The 15,281-nt window shown below is 38.4% G+C and overlaps 1 protein-coding gene across 1 annotated transcript in view; it reads right to left on the bottom strand.

Annotated features, from left to right (window-relative positions):
- LOC108377453 (uncharacterized) overlaps positions 1 to 15,281 on the bottom strand; it is a 72,608-nt gene that overhangs the window by 4,485 nt on the left and 52,842 nt on the right. The window contains exons 4-7 of the mRNA XM_017633721.1: positions 9,627 to 9,699; positions 6,599 to 7,143; positions 5,846 to 5,977; positions 2,433 to 2,558 (exon numbers count right to left, since the gene is read on the bottom strand). Coding sequence (XP_017489210.1) covers positions 2,433 to 2,558; positions 5,846 to 5,977; positions 6,599 to 7,143; positions 9,627 to 9,699 — 876 coding nt within the window. The remainder of the gene's footprint in view (positions 1 to 2,432; positions 2,559 to 5,845; positions 5,978 to 6,598; positions 7,144 to 9,626; positions 9,700 to 15,281) is intronic.

Raw genomic sequence — 15,281 nt, 5'->3', positions numbered from 1 at the left:
GGGGGGGGGGGGGGGGGGAGGGTTTGGGGTGTGAGTTGTTTGTGCGAAAATGTATTGCTTTTTGCTTGGCCATTCATTAAATAAACAATAAATGCTTTGACTTTCGCACTCTCACACGCGCGGACGTGCTTATTTTGCTGGTTGTCCTACTATCTGCCTCACTCCCTCACTCTGTAGCTCTCACTCACCTTTCCTTCAACTGACTTGGCACCCCTTTACCTGCGCATGCACTCACACGCCATACACAACCATACAAATGTTCACATTTACTCAGTTACTCAATCAAGCATAAATTAAGTGCCGCTCGATTTGAGTTCATTGATGGCAACGAAAATCTTTGATTTATTGCCTTTTGACAGCAGTAAAGTAAATAGGCAACTGTAAGTAAATGTATGAATCTGTTGCATACCGATAGGCGCGCAGCCTGCAACGGTTTGGGAATATGGCATTTTGCATATTTTATTTTATTTAATTTTCTGTATTTATTAAATTGAATTATTTAATTTGTTATGTTCGTTTTCTTCTTAAATTACATCAAGGCTGTTTATCCTTTGACAGTCCAAGTATCGGGTCAACTTTCACAAATATGTTCAGCTATAACAGCATACTTGTCAGCTCATTGCAAATATAATTTATTATTAATTCGCACATATGTAAATATGTATGCATTTGCATGTAATCTGTTTTTATCACCATATTTGCCAATAATAACAACATGTGTAATCATCGCAAAACCAGCTTGTCAATTGTTGAATTGTTAAATAATTTCCTACAAATTTTGTTATCCGGTTTATGTAGCTGTCACTTGCGGCCGAGTGGCCAGTGGAAATCAATAAATTTACTATTTATTTACTATTTAACAGAAATTTTATTCGTATCTCTGCATTACAAATAAAAACCATTGACATATAATTGATGAATAGATTACGGCCGTAATTTGCAAATTTGCACACGCTTATGCATACTTAGTTAATTGGCAGCAAATTATGTAGTAATGTGGTAGGCGGTGCGAGGCTTCGCAGAGGATGATACAATTTTTATTTTTTTAAGGCCCTGGTTGCCGATATCATACATATCTACATTAAACCGTACCAGAAAAAAGTTCGTAGCACACCTTAAGGTAGTGTCACATGATTGGTACATTTGTACAGATTTGTACACTTTTTATATTGGGCTATTGGTATATCTAAAGCATTTTCGCTAGGCAATTAAAAAAACTGAAGGTAGTGGTCGCCTTTTTACATTTTTTATTTTATCTTTGGAATTTACAGTCTGACTCTAGAGCATGAGCGGAAACGTTTTTTGTTCCGAAGTTCATTGAGCTCAAGTACCTCGTTCTAGTACCAGAACTCGCTTCTTATCCTTACCATGCCGTACCACCGTAATGGCAGTCAATTAGAGCTCACCAAACATCACCAATTTTACCAATGTGGTCAGGTAATAGGTCCTAGACGTTACGTTAGCTTTCGGTGCCCCTGGGAACCTTCACCAGCATATTTCATGCGGAAGTCTTTGCCATCAGTCTGTGTGCTGATATTATCCTTCAAAGGAAGTATTGAGAGAAGCGAGAGTATTCTAATTTTAAGCGATAGTCAGGCGGCACTCAAGGTTCCCTCATCCTTCGAGATCAAATCCTCGGTGATTCTGGAGTGTGTGGAGAGGCTTAACGCTCTGGCTGAGAACAATACCTATGGGTACCACGGAACATCTAGTCAGACTGGCTGCTGCCTCGACCCCAATAGGACCGGAGAAAGGAAAACATCAGGCTAATGGAACTGCATTGGCGCAATACCATGGGACTTTGCCAATCAAAAAGGTTATTAGATGGGTACAATCTAAAAATATACAGGACAGGATACCAATAGGCCTCCTAAATTCGAAACTAAGGATCATTACAAGTATTTTGACAAGTTAAGAGGTCACTTGTTTAATTTAGGAATCTGGTCTAGTAACCTATGTCGCTTCTGTGATGCTGCCAAGGAGACTTTATTAAAACTCCTCTGGAGTGCTAAGTAGGCCTAAGTAGGCCACACCGAAATGGTGTAGAATGAATCTCTCTGAACTTAGTGCGTCGAGGCGAAGTCTTTTAAATAAAGCCAGGAAGAGTTGGCTGCATTCCGACTGGAAACTCTACAAAGTCGGACTGGGTATCTATCAGACATATTCCGAAATTCGTACCATTTGAAATCGGTACGATTTTGGAAATATTTTTAAGAATAAGAATGTTATTTATTTTCGAAATTTGGCACAGCCTAAAATGATTTATGACAAATGATGGATTTCTTCGGCAAAGGTACTTAGAATTATACCTAGAATCTTTCTTTCTGTGCTATACGCTCATAGCCGAAAAAATCCCCCATACAAATTTTCCTGCCCTAATGTGCATATAAAAGTACATTTGTGATTGCATTTGTGCTATGCCTTTTACTTACCCTATTCGGCATCAAATGTCTACTCAGCCGTCGAAAATCCGAATTAAGCAGCCAGTACATAAAAGGATTCCACAAACTATTGCTTAAGGCGGTCCAAGTTACCAGAAAATCCAAAAATGGCGGTAGCTGTGGCCGAAGAGAAAGATATATTGATTTCTGAAGATCCGTACTTACAGAAAAATAGCGAATGAAAAAAAAACATAAGAAGCACAACAAAAATGTTATCCGGCACTTGCGAAAGTAAAAATGCACTGAAGGGATGTCAACTTTTGTGAAAAAAGGAAAAGCTGAAAACAACGTTTAAAGGAAAAAAAATAAAAATAAATGAAAATGCTTACTTTTTAAAATTTGTGAGCACAAAATTTACAGAAAGTCATGTTATTTTTCTGAGCTGAAGATCTAGTGCACTATGAATAATCGCTTACTCTATATCGTAGACTTGTTATCACAACTTAATATGGATCTAGATTTAGGGTAGTCGAATATACATTTCCCCCTAATTAAGAATGGCTTGCGTATCCGTGGTTATTGAATGGCTTGCAGACAGGAGGATACGTATACCTGTCTATCTCCGGCAGTAACGTTGGACTTGCCGCAGTATGGAGCTCTGCTGTAACCGACTGTTCTTTCAACTAATACATTCCGAGCAAGCTCTGCCTGTACAATCGAGTATATAGGCATGTTACCCGGAAATATTAGGGCAGCCGAGAGCCAACCCCCTGAGAGAAAAGCGGTTCCTAGAAGGGACGATACTGGTAGCCAAAGCCCACTCAAGATGATTAATGGATTGAGAATGAAGTCCACCCACAGTCAGCGTGAAACAGTTTCGCCCCTTCAAGACTGCTGAAGAATATCGGTCACGATCCTGTAGCGTATAATATGAAGTGTGTACTTGTGGGAGCTAGTATTCTCCTTGAGAGCTGTTAGCGGACTCAGTAAGGGGATGACTCGAAAAACCCTTAAGCCAGTCTTTCAACTTCAAAGGAGCTGGAATCAAACATTTAGCGCCCTATATAAAATGCCCACCGCAAAGCAAATAGACCAAAAACCTATGACCCTAATAGCCCGTGGTGTTAAGGACAGAGAGCTTCTAGGTTGCGGCAAGTAGAACCCGGAAGATGGGAGAGGGCAGGGTCGGGATATAAAGTACAAGTTGCTAAAAAAAAACTCCATATCTTACTGTTTATTTATTTCCTGGCCTTTAATGCGTTGAAGGCTTTTTTAACTCTTTCCTCCCCATTAAATCTCCACATCAGTTTAGTGTCCATTATATACCCGAAATATTTCGGTGTCGTCATGTGCCCCGCTTTCCAAGTGCAGGGGGTGACATCAGACTTCTTTTTATCAAAAATACTCAGTCCGGTTTATTGGAGCTCACATTAAGTTCCAATTTCTTTGTCCAGTTTTAAATCCCGTTCAATGCTCACCCGCTCATCGTATTTGGACATATGTATACTGGGGATAATCACGCCATGGTCTGCTGCATATACAGCTGGACTAGGTGCCTTGTCTTTCATTTGAAGTTTATAGCGAGATTTTTGACGAAATCTCGTATTTTTTCTCTACCATGTACACTTGGCTTCACTCAAAAGTGAAGAGTGTGTAGTTGCCCAAAGGCTCTCTACATAAACGAAATAAGGGTTATAGGCGTATAATACTAGGAATGTACATAAGTGTTGCTGTAACCTGTTTTCGTTCTGAGAAAAACCCTTGCTACTCTTCAAATCTTCGAAATATACCTAAATGTCACACACTCTTAAATATCTCGACATTCCTTGGGCAAAAGCATTTTCTCCCGCGAGAGTGCGAGGAATATACCACCTATAAAAAGGAATCTTAAATAGTACGACGGAGACTTAGCCCTGGGAACGCCCAGAAATCGTGCCCCTACGACGGGATTATACCAGACGGAAAATGGTGTTAATTGATTTGGGTTTTACGGGTCAATGAAGAGCTGTTTAGTATAATGCGGAGACTCTCCGCATGCTGGACATACATTAGGTATGTCAGAATTTCGTCCGCTCAGATACGAACTTAATCTGCCCTCGGTGTCCAGAGCGGAGCTGCGATAAGCAGTTGAAGATCTGTCTCGTCAACGGTATTCGTTAGCTTTCAAAATACAGCATTCACCGATCGGGAGTTTGTATGGTTTGAGATTGACGTCTGCCATGAATGCCTTTTCTGGTCTGTCTGTACAGTGTCGGGTACAGTATAGGGTGTTCGATTATTCGCCTTTTTTCCAAAACCGGTGTTCGAGTTATTCGAAAAATTGCAAATTGGAAAAAAAAACCGGTTCGCGATTTTCAAATTAAGAAAAAGCGGATACATAAACCGCGTTTATTTTATTTATTTATTTATTTACGATACGCAAAACGAACGATTCGTCTGCAGACGACAACCTCTCTGATTGCGATTTTAAACTCTATCGGTCGTCTTCGTCTTGCTTTTCATACATTACGTTGCAGTGGTCTCGGTTGCGTTTAAACCGGCTAAAAGGATGCCGCCGGACAAATTTTTGAAGCATTCCTTTGCAAACGATCGTTCGTTTTGGCTGTCGTTCGTGATACAGAATAAGGCTGTACGTTATGAACAAAAATCACAATAAAACCATTAACAGGACATGCAAATTTTATTTAAACAAGAGCAAAGAAAAATATGTTCAAAGCTTGTTTTAGATCAAAAGCTCTTGTCGCCATAGCCGAGTGCTTAGATCTGCCTACTGCCACTCGGGAGGCTCATGGTTCAATAACTGGTTCCAGCAACATCAAAAAAGCTTTTTAAAGTAGCGGTCGCCCCTCGCCAGACAATGGTAAACTTCCGAGGGTACTTCTCCATTTGTGTCACAACATCAAGAATATGCACTTGAATTGGAGGAGAAGCTCGGCCAAACTCGTAGAAAACGTTTCATCGCCAAACATTCACTCACTGCAATCAAATATGATATACTGTTCATTCCCAAATAACATAGGTTATAATTTAAAAGCTGTTCGGGGGTTTTCCTTAAACTGAAAAAAGCCTTCGAACAACTCAAAACTTTTATTGAGAGGGCAAGATTTGTGTGAAAATGAGTTGAATCGGCAGCTGAGATAGGACGCTCTTCAACCAAATTCTGAGATAGGGCGTTTTTCAATCAGATTATGAAGTAGGGCGTTCTTGAAAAGTTTTCTGAGATATTGTATTCTGTACTTTGCACATAAAGTAGGTATTATTCATTTCAAATACTTCTTTTTTAAATAATATAAATTATATGGAAACTATAAAAACTCAAATTGTATTTATTTTTTATTAAAAAAAAATATTTCGAATTAAATATCAAATCAAAAGGCTGTTCCAAGCTTTTAAATTATATTTAAATAATATATACATATGTCGTCGTCCATTTCTTTTTCCATTACTAAGTATATACCACTCACCTTCGAACCCGTGCAGGCAGTGACAATCTCCTGTATCGTCCAAGGTGTGACCATAACAATGAAACCCAACGAAATGGCAGCCATGGAGCGTGAAGTGTTGCCGGCTGAGTGCTTTTCCTGTATTGGCACAATCTAGGAAGCGGAAACGCAGAATGATAAAAGAAACAAAAAAATATATTATACTTAATTACTCGGAAAGGAAAAAGTATAAAAGAAATCCACCACAAACAAGTCGCAGCTTGCTCACTAATTTAGCTGTGCTGCCTGGGCAACTGCAGGTGATTAAAAAGGCTTGAGATTTAGCTGCAATTGTACATTCATATCTAAGTTGGTCATTCAATTAGCCAGCAGCCAGCAAACAAAAAAGAAGATATCTAATGAACCACACACACACATAGATGCACTCTAAAATGTATCTGTGATCCAAATCTATGAAAAGGAGCAGTGGTGGCTAAATGCTTTCGAAATGGCAGCCACAATTTATGTTGCAAGCGTGTGTTGGCCAAATTAAGCGTTAGGAAGTAAGTAAAAGCGCCAGCAAGTAGACTTCAAAAGGCCAACCCAAATACATACAAGCAACAAACAAAGCTAGCTACTGAATTGAACGCCTTTTCGCTTTGAGCACTCATTTTAATTGCGGTCAGTTTTAACCAACGTACCAGCTTACAGTGCATGCCAAATGCGCCGATTCTTTTAGTCAGTGGCAATCCAGTTCAACACTTCCCACTCAATCGCATTCGCATTTATACTCACCTTCTTTGTCACATTATTCGTTGGACCACCGCTACTGCCTCCAACTCCTCCTCCTGCGCCATTGCCGCTTCCATTGCCACCATAGCCTGCGCTAGCACCACCACCGCCCATTCCACCCATTCCACCCATGCCACCCATGCCACCCATTCCGCTCATACCGCTCATCCCCGCCATGCCTAAGCCCATGCTCATTGCCATACTGAGATTCATTACTGGCGTATTTGGCAGCGTTGTGGTACCTGGTGGTAGCCCATGATGACTTATACCGCCACCACCAGCCATACCACCATGATGCATGTGATGGCCATGCATCGATTGTTGTAACATATGCGGCGGATGTCCGAGATGCGGATGATGTGCCGCAGCTGTTAGTGGCATTGTCGGATCGTTTAAGCGGAAACGGCTCATATGAAAACTGGAGCCATAGCAATACATGAGCACCATGGTGGTGGGAAAGTAGAGTGCGCAGGTGGCTAGTATGCGATATGAGGGTTTACTGTAGAATGGCTCACAGGCCATTAGGCCGGTGTTGTTGAAGTAGTAGCCTGCCAAATTAAAAAAAGAGGAAGGAAAATAAATGGAAATAATGAGATTATGTCAGTAAATTTGAAAATTGAAAAATTTACGATTTTCTAAGCTTAATTGAGTGTTCTGTGCGAAATAAATTCAGAGAAAAGTGTACAATTTAACAACCTTAGTTGTTGTGTTGGTTCTTATGTTCAAAAGATACATATTCCTGGCTTATAAGCGGTCAGTTGATGTCCTTGCACATGAAAAAGCGAGGCCTTATATTCGGCTCTTAACTGGCAGTTATAACGGTAAGATGTTCTACAAAAGTATCGCGCAAAGATCAAAGATGAGTATGCCACGCGATTACCTCTCAGCAATGGGTTTTGTGCTGGACTTGGGTAGGTACAAACAATGACCGTTGTTGAGGTCAAAGGATACTCGAATAATTTCACCACACCACGCTGAGGATTTCCGCATAAGAAGTAAGGATATAATTTATGGATATATTTACACCTGGAACTTTCCATGTATAGGGAATGTACTTTTGTCCGAGACCTGGACATCCTCCCAATATGCAAGGCTTATATTAACGCAGTGTCGGAAAGGCGGCGAACTGCGGGCAGTTTTAACAAGTATGCAGCATGGAATATCTACTATTACAGCTATGATGAGACGGCGCATGAGTTTGGTAAGGGATTTTTTAGTTGAGCAGAGGCTGGGACACCTACACCGAATTTCTGAGGTCCACATCAAAACTAAATTTATAAATAGTGGCCAAGTGCGTGCGAAAGCTACGACAGAGGAGAAAGACGATGAAGCAGAAGATAAATTCTAACGAAAGAAGACATATTTGGGAAAAGAGTTGTATAATTCAGCTTTCATGACAACTTCTCTGACAGCAGAGAGGGGCTGATCGACCTCCCCGCGGCACGGAACATACATTAGTATCTAATTAGTAGTATAAAAATATTCGGACTTATGCTGAATATCGCCATAGTCAGTAAAAGTGTAAAATGGCTAACGATCGACGACGATGACGACAACGATATTCAGCATATCGCCGATTTATGAAGCAGACAATAGTGACGCGAGATACATTTGAGTGATACCGGTAGAACAGGTGCTTGCATGCAGGTATGGGACTCGAAATAAAAAACAAAAAAATACCACTCGACCACGGCTCCAAATTTTTATCAGGAAATAGGGCAGCAGTCAAACCGTCTCTAGGCAGATGATAGTTCCTGCAACGGAAAAGATGGTAATCTAATAATAGACACCCAGATTATATTTGGGAAATGGATATATCATTTATTAATCAGATCAGAGAAGAACCCAGACCAAGGTACAGCGACGAAGCTAACCTCCCTTCATTCGATAAAGATGAAATGCTAGGCTGGGCTGTTCAAAGTGCTCTAGATGCTTTTGCGTATCTGATGAAATGGATCGTTTGTGACAGGCAGACTGGGATTTGTAGATCGTGTAGCCTTATATACGTATGACCATATCAACGGAATGATGAAGTGTGAACTGCGTTCTAAAATAGCTAGCGGATTTTTTCGGCTCCACCGAGGCGCAATGTCAGAATGTGATTTCCAACCTGTGGAATTAGATTGGTCTCACGGTTGACAAAAGCTTATTCACACTTGAGGTTGAGTTTCTGGCCTTCAAGATCCATTACCGCTTTTCGCACTTATCTTCACATTTACTTTCTTCGTCCATCGCTTCTCTTGAGTGGCCGTAATGACTTTCATACTTTTCACGAGGGCATTAAACAGGCCCATAAAAAGACTAACTGCACTCCCAGAAGTCCACTATATACTAAATTGCATTGATCCAACGTATCAAAGAACTTCCAATCATTGTAGTAGTGAAATATTCTCAACTTGTAAGTGAACTAATACAGAACATCTTAGCTATTGTAGGAGCCAGGGTAAACGAGAGTGGAATAAAAGTTCTCTTTACGAATGAAGAATAAAAAATAGTCCTAAATACTGACTCTTTAGCTTTTTCTCATATAGTAGGGTCGCCGAAGACGAATTGCCAAATTGCCCTTCTTCCATAAAAACCTTTTCAGATGTGAGACTAACGCTAGCATCCCGTAAATGCGGCTTGGTAGAGCGGCTAAACACATCTACCCTAGATAGGATAGTGGAAGACGCAGGGTCCTTCCCTCATCGAAACTCCTCCGACTTAGGCTGGGTTTGTGGGGTTATCACTGACCAAATAAAGCACTCGTCCTACCTGTGTTAGCATCTCAATGATTTTTTCTGTACTCTAATAAACAGCGTCCACTATCACAAGTTTAAGCTCTTTAACGAATACATTTTTTGATCTAATATATAACTACATGCATATGTTCAACTTTATATACCAGAATACAAAGAAAGTACAAAATTCAGCTTATACATAAGCTCGTAAAATGAAGTTTTTCCTTCACACGTAATCGCCTAAGTCATTAGCTGGTGACGCTTTTCAAATGCAAAGTTTTTTGTTAAATTCTTTAGTAATTTTCGCTTACCTTTTGGCAGTACCAGAAAACCAAATACCGTCAAACTGATGATCCATGTTAAGCTCAGCACGGCAACGCAACCCTATTAATGGATAAAAGGAGAATAAGAGAAGAAAAAAAAATATAGGTGAAAGTTAGCAGAAAATACATAAAAGCTAGATGAAGAAGAAGCAACGACTTGGTGTTACCAAAAATTTTTTTTTTTTTAACAAAACTCTTTTATACGATTCAAGTGGGATTAGCACGGTATAGATGTATACAAACATACATATATACACACTTCATACATAAACAAGAACACATAAAGTTTTTATGCGTGCTTTCTTTATTCAAGCGTCTATAGCAGTAATTAAAACACTACACAAACAGCAACCTCACAAAATCAGAGATAGATCTACATACATAAGTATTCATATACTATACAGGATGACTCAATGTGACCGCAAATTTACTTCATTGAATAAAATAAAACAAAATTTGTAGAAATAATTTTGCTTTTATCGTCATGTTTTTAGTACATTCAGTATCCGTTAAATGTTCACCATGACTTCTCTGGCAACACAGAGCGCGCATATCAATATTTTCCGGCTGTACATTATTTATAGCGCGTATGCGCTCTTGAATCATCTCGAGCTCATTGGCATAGCCGTACTTTTAAAGTAGCCCCAGTAGTAAGGGAAGTCCCATCGTCTCAAATCGCTAGATTTCGTTGGCCATATGACTTTGCTTCTTCGTGAGATATGCACATATTGTCCAAGTTATTAATATCTAATTACGTACACAAAAATTGTTATCATACCACGATAACGTTGACCGTGCACCGCAGCAGCGTTACCGGCATCATTTTGAAAGATGGCATACATAGACTGGCGCTTACAGAATATTGTATAGTTTGGCTGAGCTTCTCCTACGATTTGCCTGCAAGCCCAAAAGCCACTCCAAAAAGTGACTAATTTTTGATTTCTCTTGACTGGCATATAGATTTTCTGTGCCCAAATTCGGCATTTTTGTTTTTTACAGTATCCGTTCAGGTAAAAATATCTTCTTCTTTCTTCATTCTTCATGGTGTGCATAATATCTACCTTGCATGCCGCCGTGATGTTTCTGTAGAACATCTTTCCTGAACACCTAGATTCGAAACTGCTTCCATGGAAGCATTTGAGGTATGCCTTAGCCTTCTTGGCTATCTGTCCAAGGTTCTTGGACTAGCAGCTGGTGCTCCTACTTCGCTTTGAGGAGCTAGGTACTCTTTCGTCGCATTGTTGGCTCATAGCCCCTTAACCTTTTTGTAGCGCTCTCTCTCCATCTCCTTCGCTTTGGTAGGTTCCATACCGTTCCTGATCAAAGCACGTATTCGGCGATTTTGGGCTCCGGCGAAGTACTCAAACTTTTTGCGGTTTTCCGTTGTTCCTTCGGCGCTAGTTTTCGTAGACACCAGGCGGCGTTACTACGGTGGCATAATGATAAATTTAGAAAATATAAGCGTTCAATTTTTTTGTAAGGTGGCAATCAATCAAAACGTTCCTAGAAAATTATGTTTGTTTTAGTTAGGATGGTTTTCTAGTGATTGAGCGATATATTATGAAAAGAAAGCCTTTAGTTTGGTATTAGTATCAACTTGAAGTTGTTTTGTTATTTTTATGCATAAATATTTGCTTTCACTTACTGTATTTATAAACTTAACTTTGTTTTAGGTCAGGTCACTTTTCCTAGATATTTTAATTTTTATTAGAAAAAAAGCAATGTTACAGCAAACGAGGGCTCCGTGAAATAAGATGACTATAATATTTATGCGTGAAAGACTTCCTCTGACCACTTTACCAATGTGCGCAGGGCGGTATCCACCGACCTTTCCTTGTAATAAGCATATTGAGCTCTTGAAAGACAGTCACGAGCAGTCACGTTTCTTATGTCCAGGTCTATGAGTCTCTCTAGCTTGTTTAGCAAAAACGAAGGCAGACAAATGGGCCTAAAATCACTAGGGGAAACATGAGAACTTTTTAGGGGCCTTTGGGATGAACACTGACTATTCAAACCTTGGGGATGTACCCGGTCCTCACGCAGTTCGCATAAATAGAATCCAACCAATTGCACGACTTCTTCAGAGCCCTTTGCAGCTGCGCAGGTAGGATCCCATCGCTCCTCGGCGACTTTAATGGTTTGAACGAATTTATCGCCAAGGCCATGTGACGATCGTACAGCAGATTGGAGAAGTACATGACCTGGGGGGAGATTCTGAAACCAATAAGCGACAATTTTCGAGTCGCTATCACACTTTTTGACGCAAAAACATTGATATCATGCGCAACGCTTGCAAATCATTGAATTTTATTACCAAAATCAGTGTTCGGTTCGCTTTACGTCCGATTTATGGTCTACATAATCGACCAAGTGAGCAAACAATTAATGCGATTGTGACCAAGTTTCGCACTCAGTTTACTTTATTGGACATTAAACCAACCACACGAATGCGTACAGTGCGTACAGAAGAGAATATTGCGTCTGTTTCTGAGAGTGTTGCTGAAGACCGTGAAATGTCGATTCGTCGCCGTTCGCAGCAATTGGGTTTGCGAAACACATTTCGAACCGAACACTGATTTTGGTAATAAAATTCAATGATTTGCAAGCGTTGCTCGTTAGTAAGTCTATTCATGATGAAATGTCAAAGCATACTGAGCATCTTTCTCTTTGACACCATGTCTGAAATCCCACGTGATCTGTCAAATACTAATGCATGAAAATCCTAACCTCAAAAAAATCACCCGTTATAAGAGCGAAAAAAAAGTACTGTACTTCCGAAAGAGGCACGGTTGGTCACATTATGCACGAGTAACATTTTCGATTTTAAAGTTTTATTTTTTCATTCATAATGCAAACCAAATTAAAAATACCTTTGTGAAAATTACCAGATCTAGAAAAACGTTAAACAGATACGTAATCCACAACCCAAAAATTAATGGGGATTTTGTTTCTAACAAAAAATGTACTTCAAAATTTTTTGGAAGAAACGAAGTCACCATAAGTTTACGTGTCCGGACGTTTTTTGTATAATTTCAGCGTTCCTATTAGTGTAATTGCTGTCAAAGATCTGAATCGCACTTGAATCACCCTATACATACATTCATATGTATGTATGAAGTACATTTTGCAATTTCTCGACTTCAATGCTTTGCCTATGTTTTTGCATTTTATGAAGTTTTTTGTTTGCTCTTTCGTCGCTCTATTGCATTCTTTTATTTTCTTTGTTTGTTTACCGGCATTTATACTAGATTTTTTTTCATACACATAGATTTTTTCTCTAAAATGCTATGCGATTGTGTGAGAGAGAGTTTTTGCGCTGTGGTTGGTGAAGGTTCTGTGTGCATAATTTAAATGATATTTCCTTTACTTTTTGTGTGTTCTACACACCTTTATCGCTGTTGGGCGCTGGCATAAATCATTTGGGATTTGTATGGTTGAAGATTAATGGAAATGTAGAGATTGGATATTGCAGAATTATGTTTGTCGGTGCGTACATATGTATATACATACTTTCGTAGGTATCTATTAAGGCAAATATTGAAAAGTGATTTTTGACAATAAAATTTAAGTGTGTTAAGTAGATATCGAATTTTTATGTTAAATAATATTTCTAAGCATTTTTCTATAATATCGAGCCCTTTTTGATGCAGAAATATTCCTAGGGCATCTAGATTTATTTCTGCATCGAAAAGAAAATTTAAAAAAAATGCCGCTTACGTTATTTTGGCGGTTAGGGCTCGATATGGTCTGGTTAACATGAAAAATGCATGCAGTTTATATTAAAATAATATTTATTTTCTTTTCATTTATAAGAAAAAGTAAAAGGATTTCCAAAACAGGAAGCTAATTTTTGACATTGCTGTGGGGTCCTTGACTTTTATTGCATAAAATTATTTTGTAAATAGATATTAGTCTTAGGGCCGTTTTTTCCAGTCAATTTTAAAAATCATCCGCTTTTTGAATATAAATTTTGTTATCAAAAATGTGTTTGAAGAACAGCCAAATTTTAAAAACCAGTTGAGAAAACTGTCCTTATTAGTTCAGAAATTCGCTCCCTTAGCAGAATAAAGCGAAATGGTTTGTAAAATTGTGTTCTTAAGCTCTGTGGCTAATTTCACTTTGTTCGGTGCAAGGACCTCCATATATTCTGTTTTCTCAAAAACTAGATTTTACCTACATTTGTGATCAGCATGTACTAAAACCTAATAATAACTTTTAAAGTTAAATATTTTAACGCTTTGGCAAATTTTGTTTCATTTGATATCAGGAAATTAGTACCTCCTTTACTAATTTTAGTTATTGAAAAAAATTTATAATTTAATATTTTCTTTAAAAAGGATCATATATACAATTTTTTCTAAATTTGCCCAATAAATAAGATAACTTTATTTCAAAGGTAATTAAAATGTTTTATCTTAAAATGTATATCTCAATTTCTTCAAATTCATTTTTTTTTTTTGGTAGACCTAAGTAATGTTGGTTCCGGATCCGACATAATAACAAATCATCGTTGTTCTTGCATGGGAAAATCCTTACATTATTATGACTGGCTTCTAAGGCTTCTTCAAGCAAGCAAAATAGAATAAAATTATAATAAATAATAAAAATACTAAAACGTCTTTTAATATCTTATAAACTACTGACAAGTTTAAGTGTTCCAAAATATCACACCCAAGTAACTAGTAAAACGTAATGAATCGTACTATACATGTTATACAGCCATATTGAATTAAATATTTTTAGTAATATTTAGCACCTCTTTAAACGTTCTAATAGTAACTGTGATTCCGCATGATAAAACACTTAATATTATGCCAAAATTATCAATGAGACTTCTTTCAATCCCCGTTATTTTGTTTTGTTGTTGTTTTTGTTTTGTGCCACAAACTTTTTATATATTATCTACTTAATATTTTTATAACCGAGCGCACTTGTGCAGAAGGGTATATTAATTTCGTTCACATAACGGTTGTTTGTAACAGCCAAAACGAATCGAGATAGATATAGACAAATGTATACATAAATGATCAGGATGAAAAAAGAAATCGATTAAGCCATGTCTGTCTGTCCGTCCGTCTGTCCGTCTGTCTGTCCGTCCGTGTAACGATAACTCGAGCAAAAATTGAGATATCTCAACGAAATTTGGTATATAGGTTTCCGTTAATCCAAGGTAGGTTGGTAAATGGGCGAAATCGGACTGTAACCACGCCCACTTCCCATATAACGGTAATTTCCAGAAATACGAAAACTGCGATATTTTTATAACTATTGAAGATAATTCACTCAAAATTGATATTTACCATAATTTTTAGACGAAAAATAAGAATATTAAAAATTTTTGAAAATTGGGCGTAGCCACGCCCACTTATGGTTACATGTGTATATCTTGGTAACCGCTACACCAATTTCTTCCAATCTTGGCACAGTTGTGGCCTTCGCACAACATACCAAATGGCCGAAAATTTTTAAAATCGCTCAATAACCACGCCCACCTCCCATATAACGGTAATTTAGAGAAATACAACAATCTTCGATAAATCAGTAAATATTGAAGCTAATTTATTCAAAATTGATGCTTGCAACAATTCTTTACCAAGAAATACGTTTATGGTAAAATTTTGGAAAATGGGCGTGGCACCGCCC

This window comes from Rhagoletis zephyria, unplaced genomic scaffold (assembly GCF_001687245.7).
Source record: "Rhagoletis zephyria isolate East Lansing unplaced genomic scaffold, Rhagoletis_zephyria_1.1 Rzeph_scaffold_00107, whole genome shotgun sequence".
Classification (NCBI taxonomy): domain Eukaryota; kingdom Metazoa; phylum Arthropoda; class Insecta; order Diptera; family Tephritidae; genus Rhagoletis; species Rhagoletis zephyria.
Note: the sequence above shows the minus strand (reverse complement) of the source record. Positions and strands in the feature narration are given on the sequence as shown.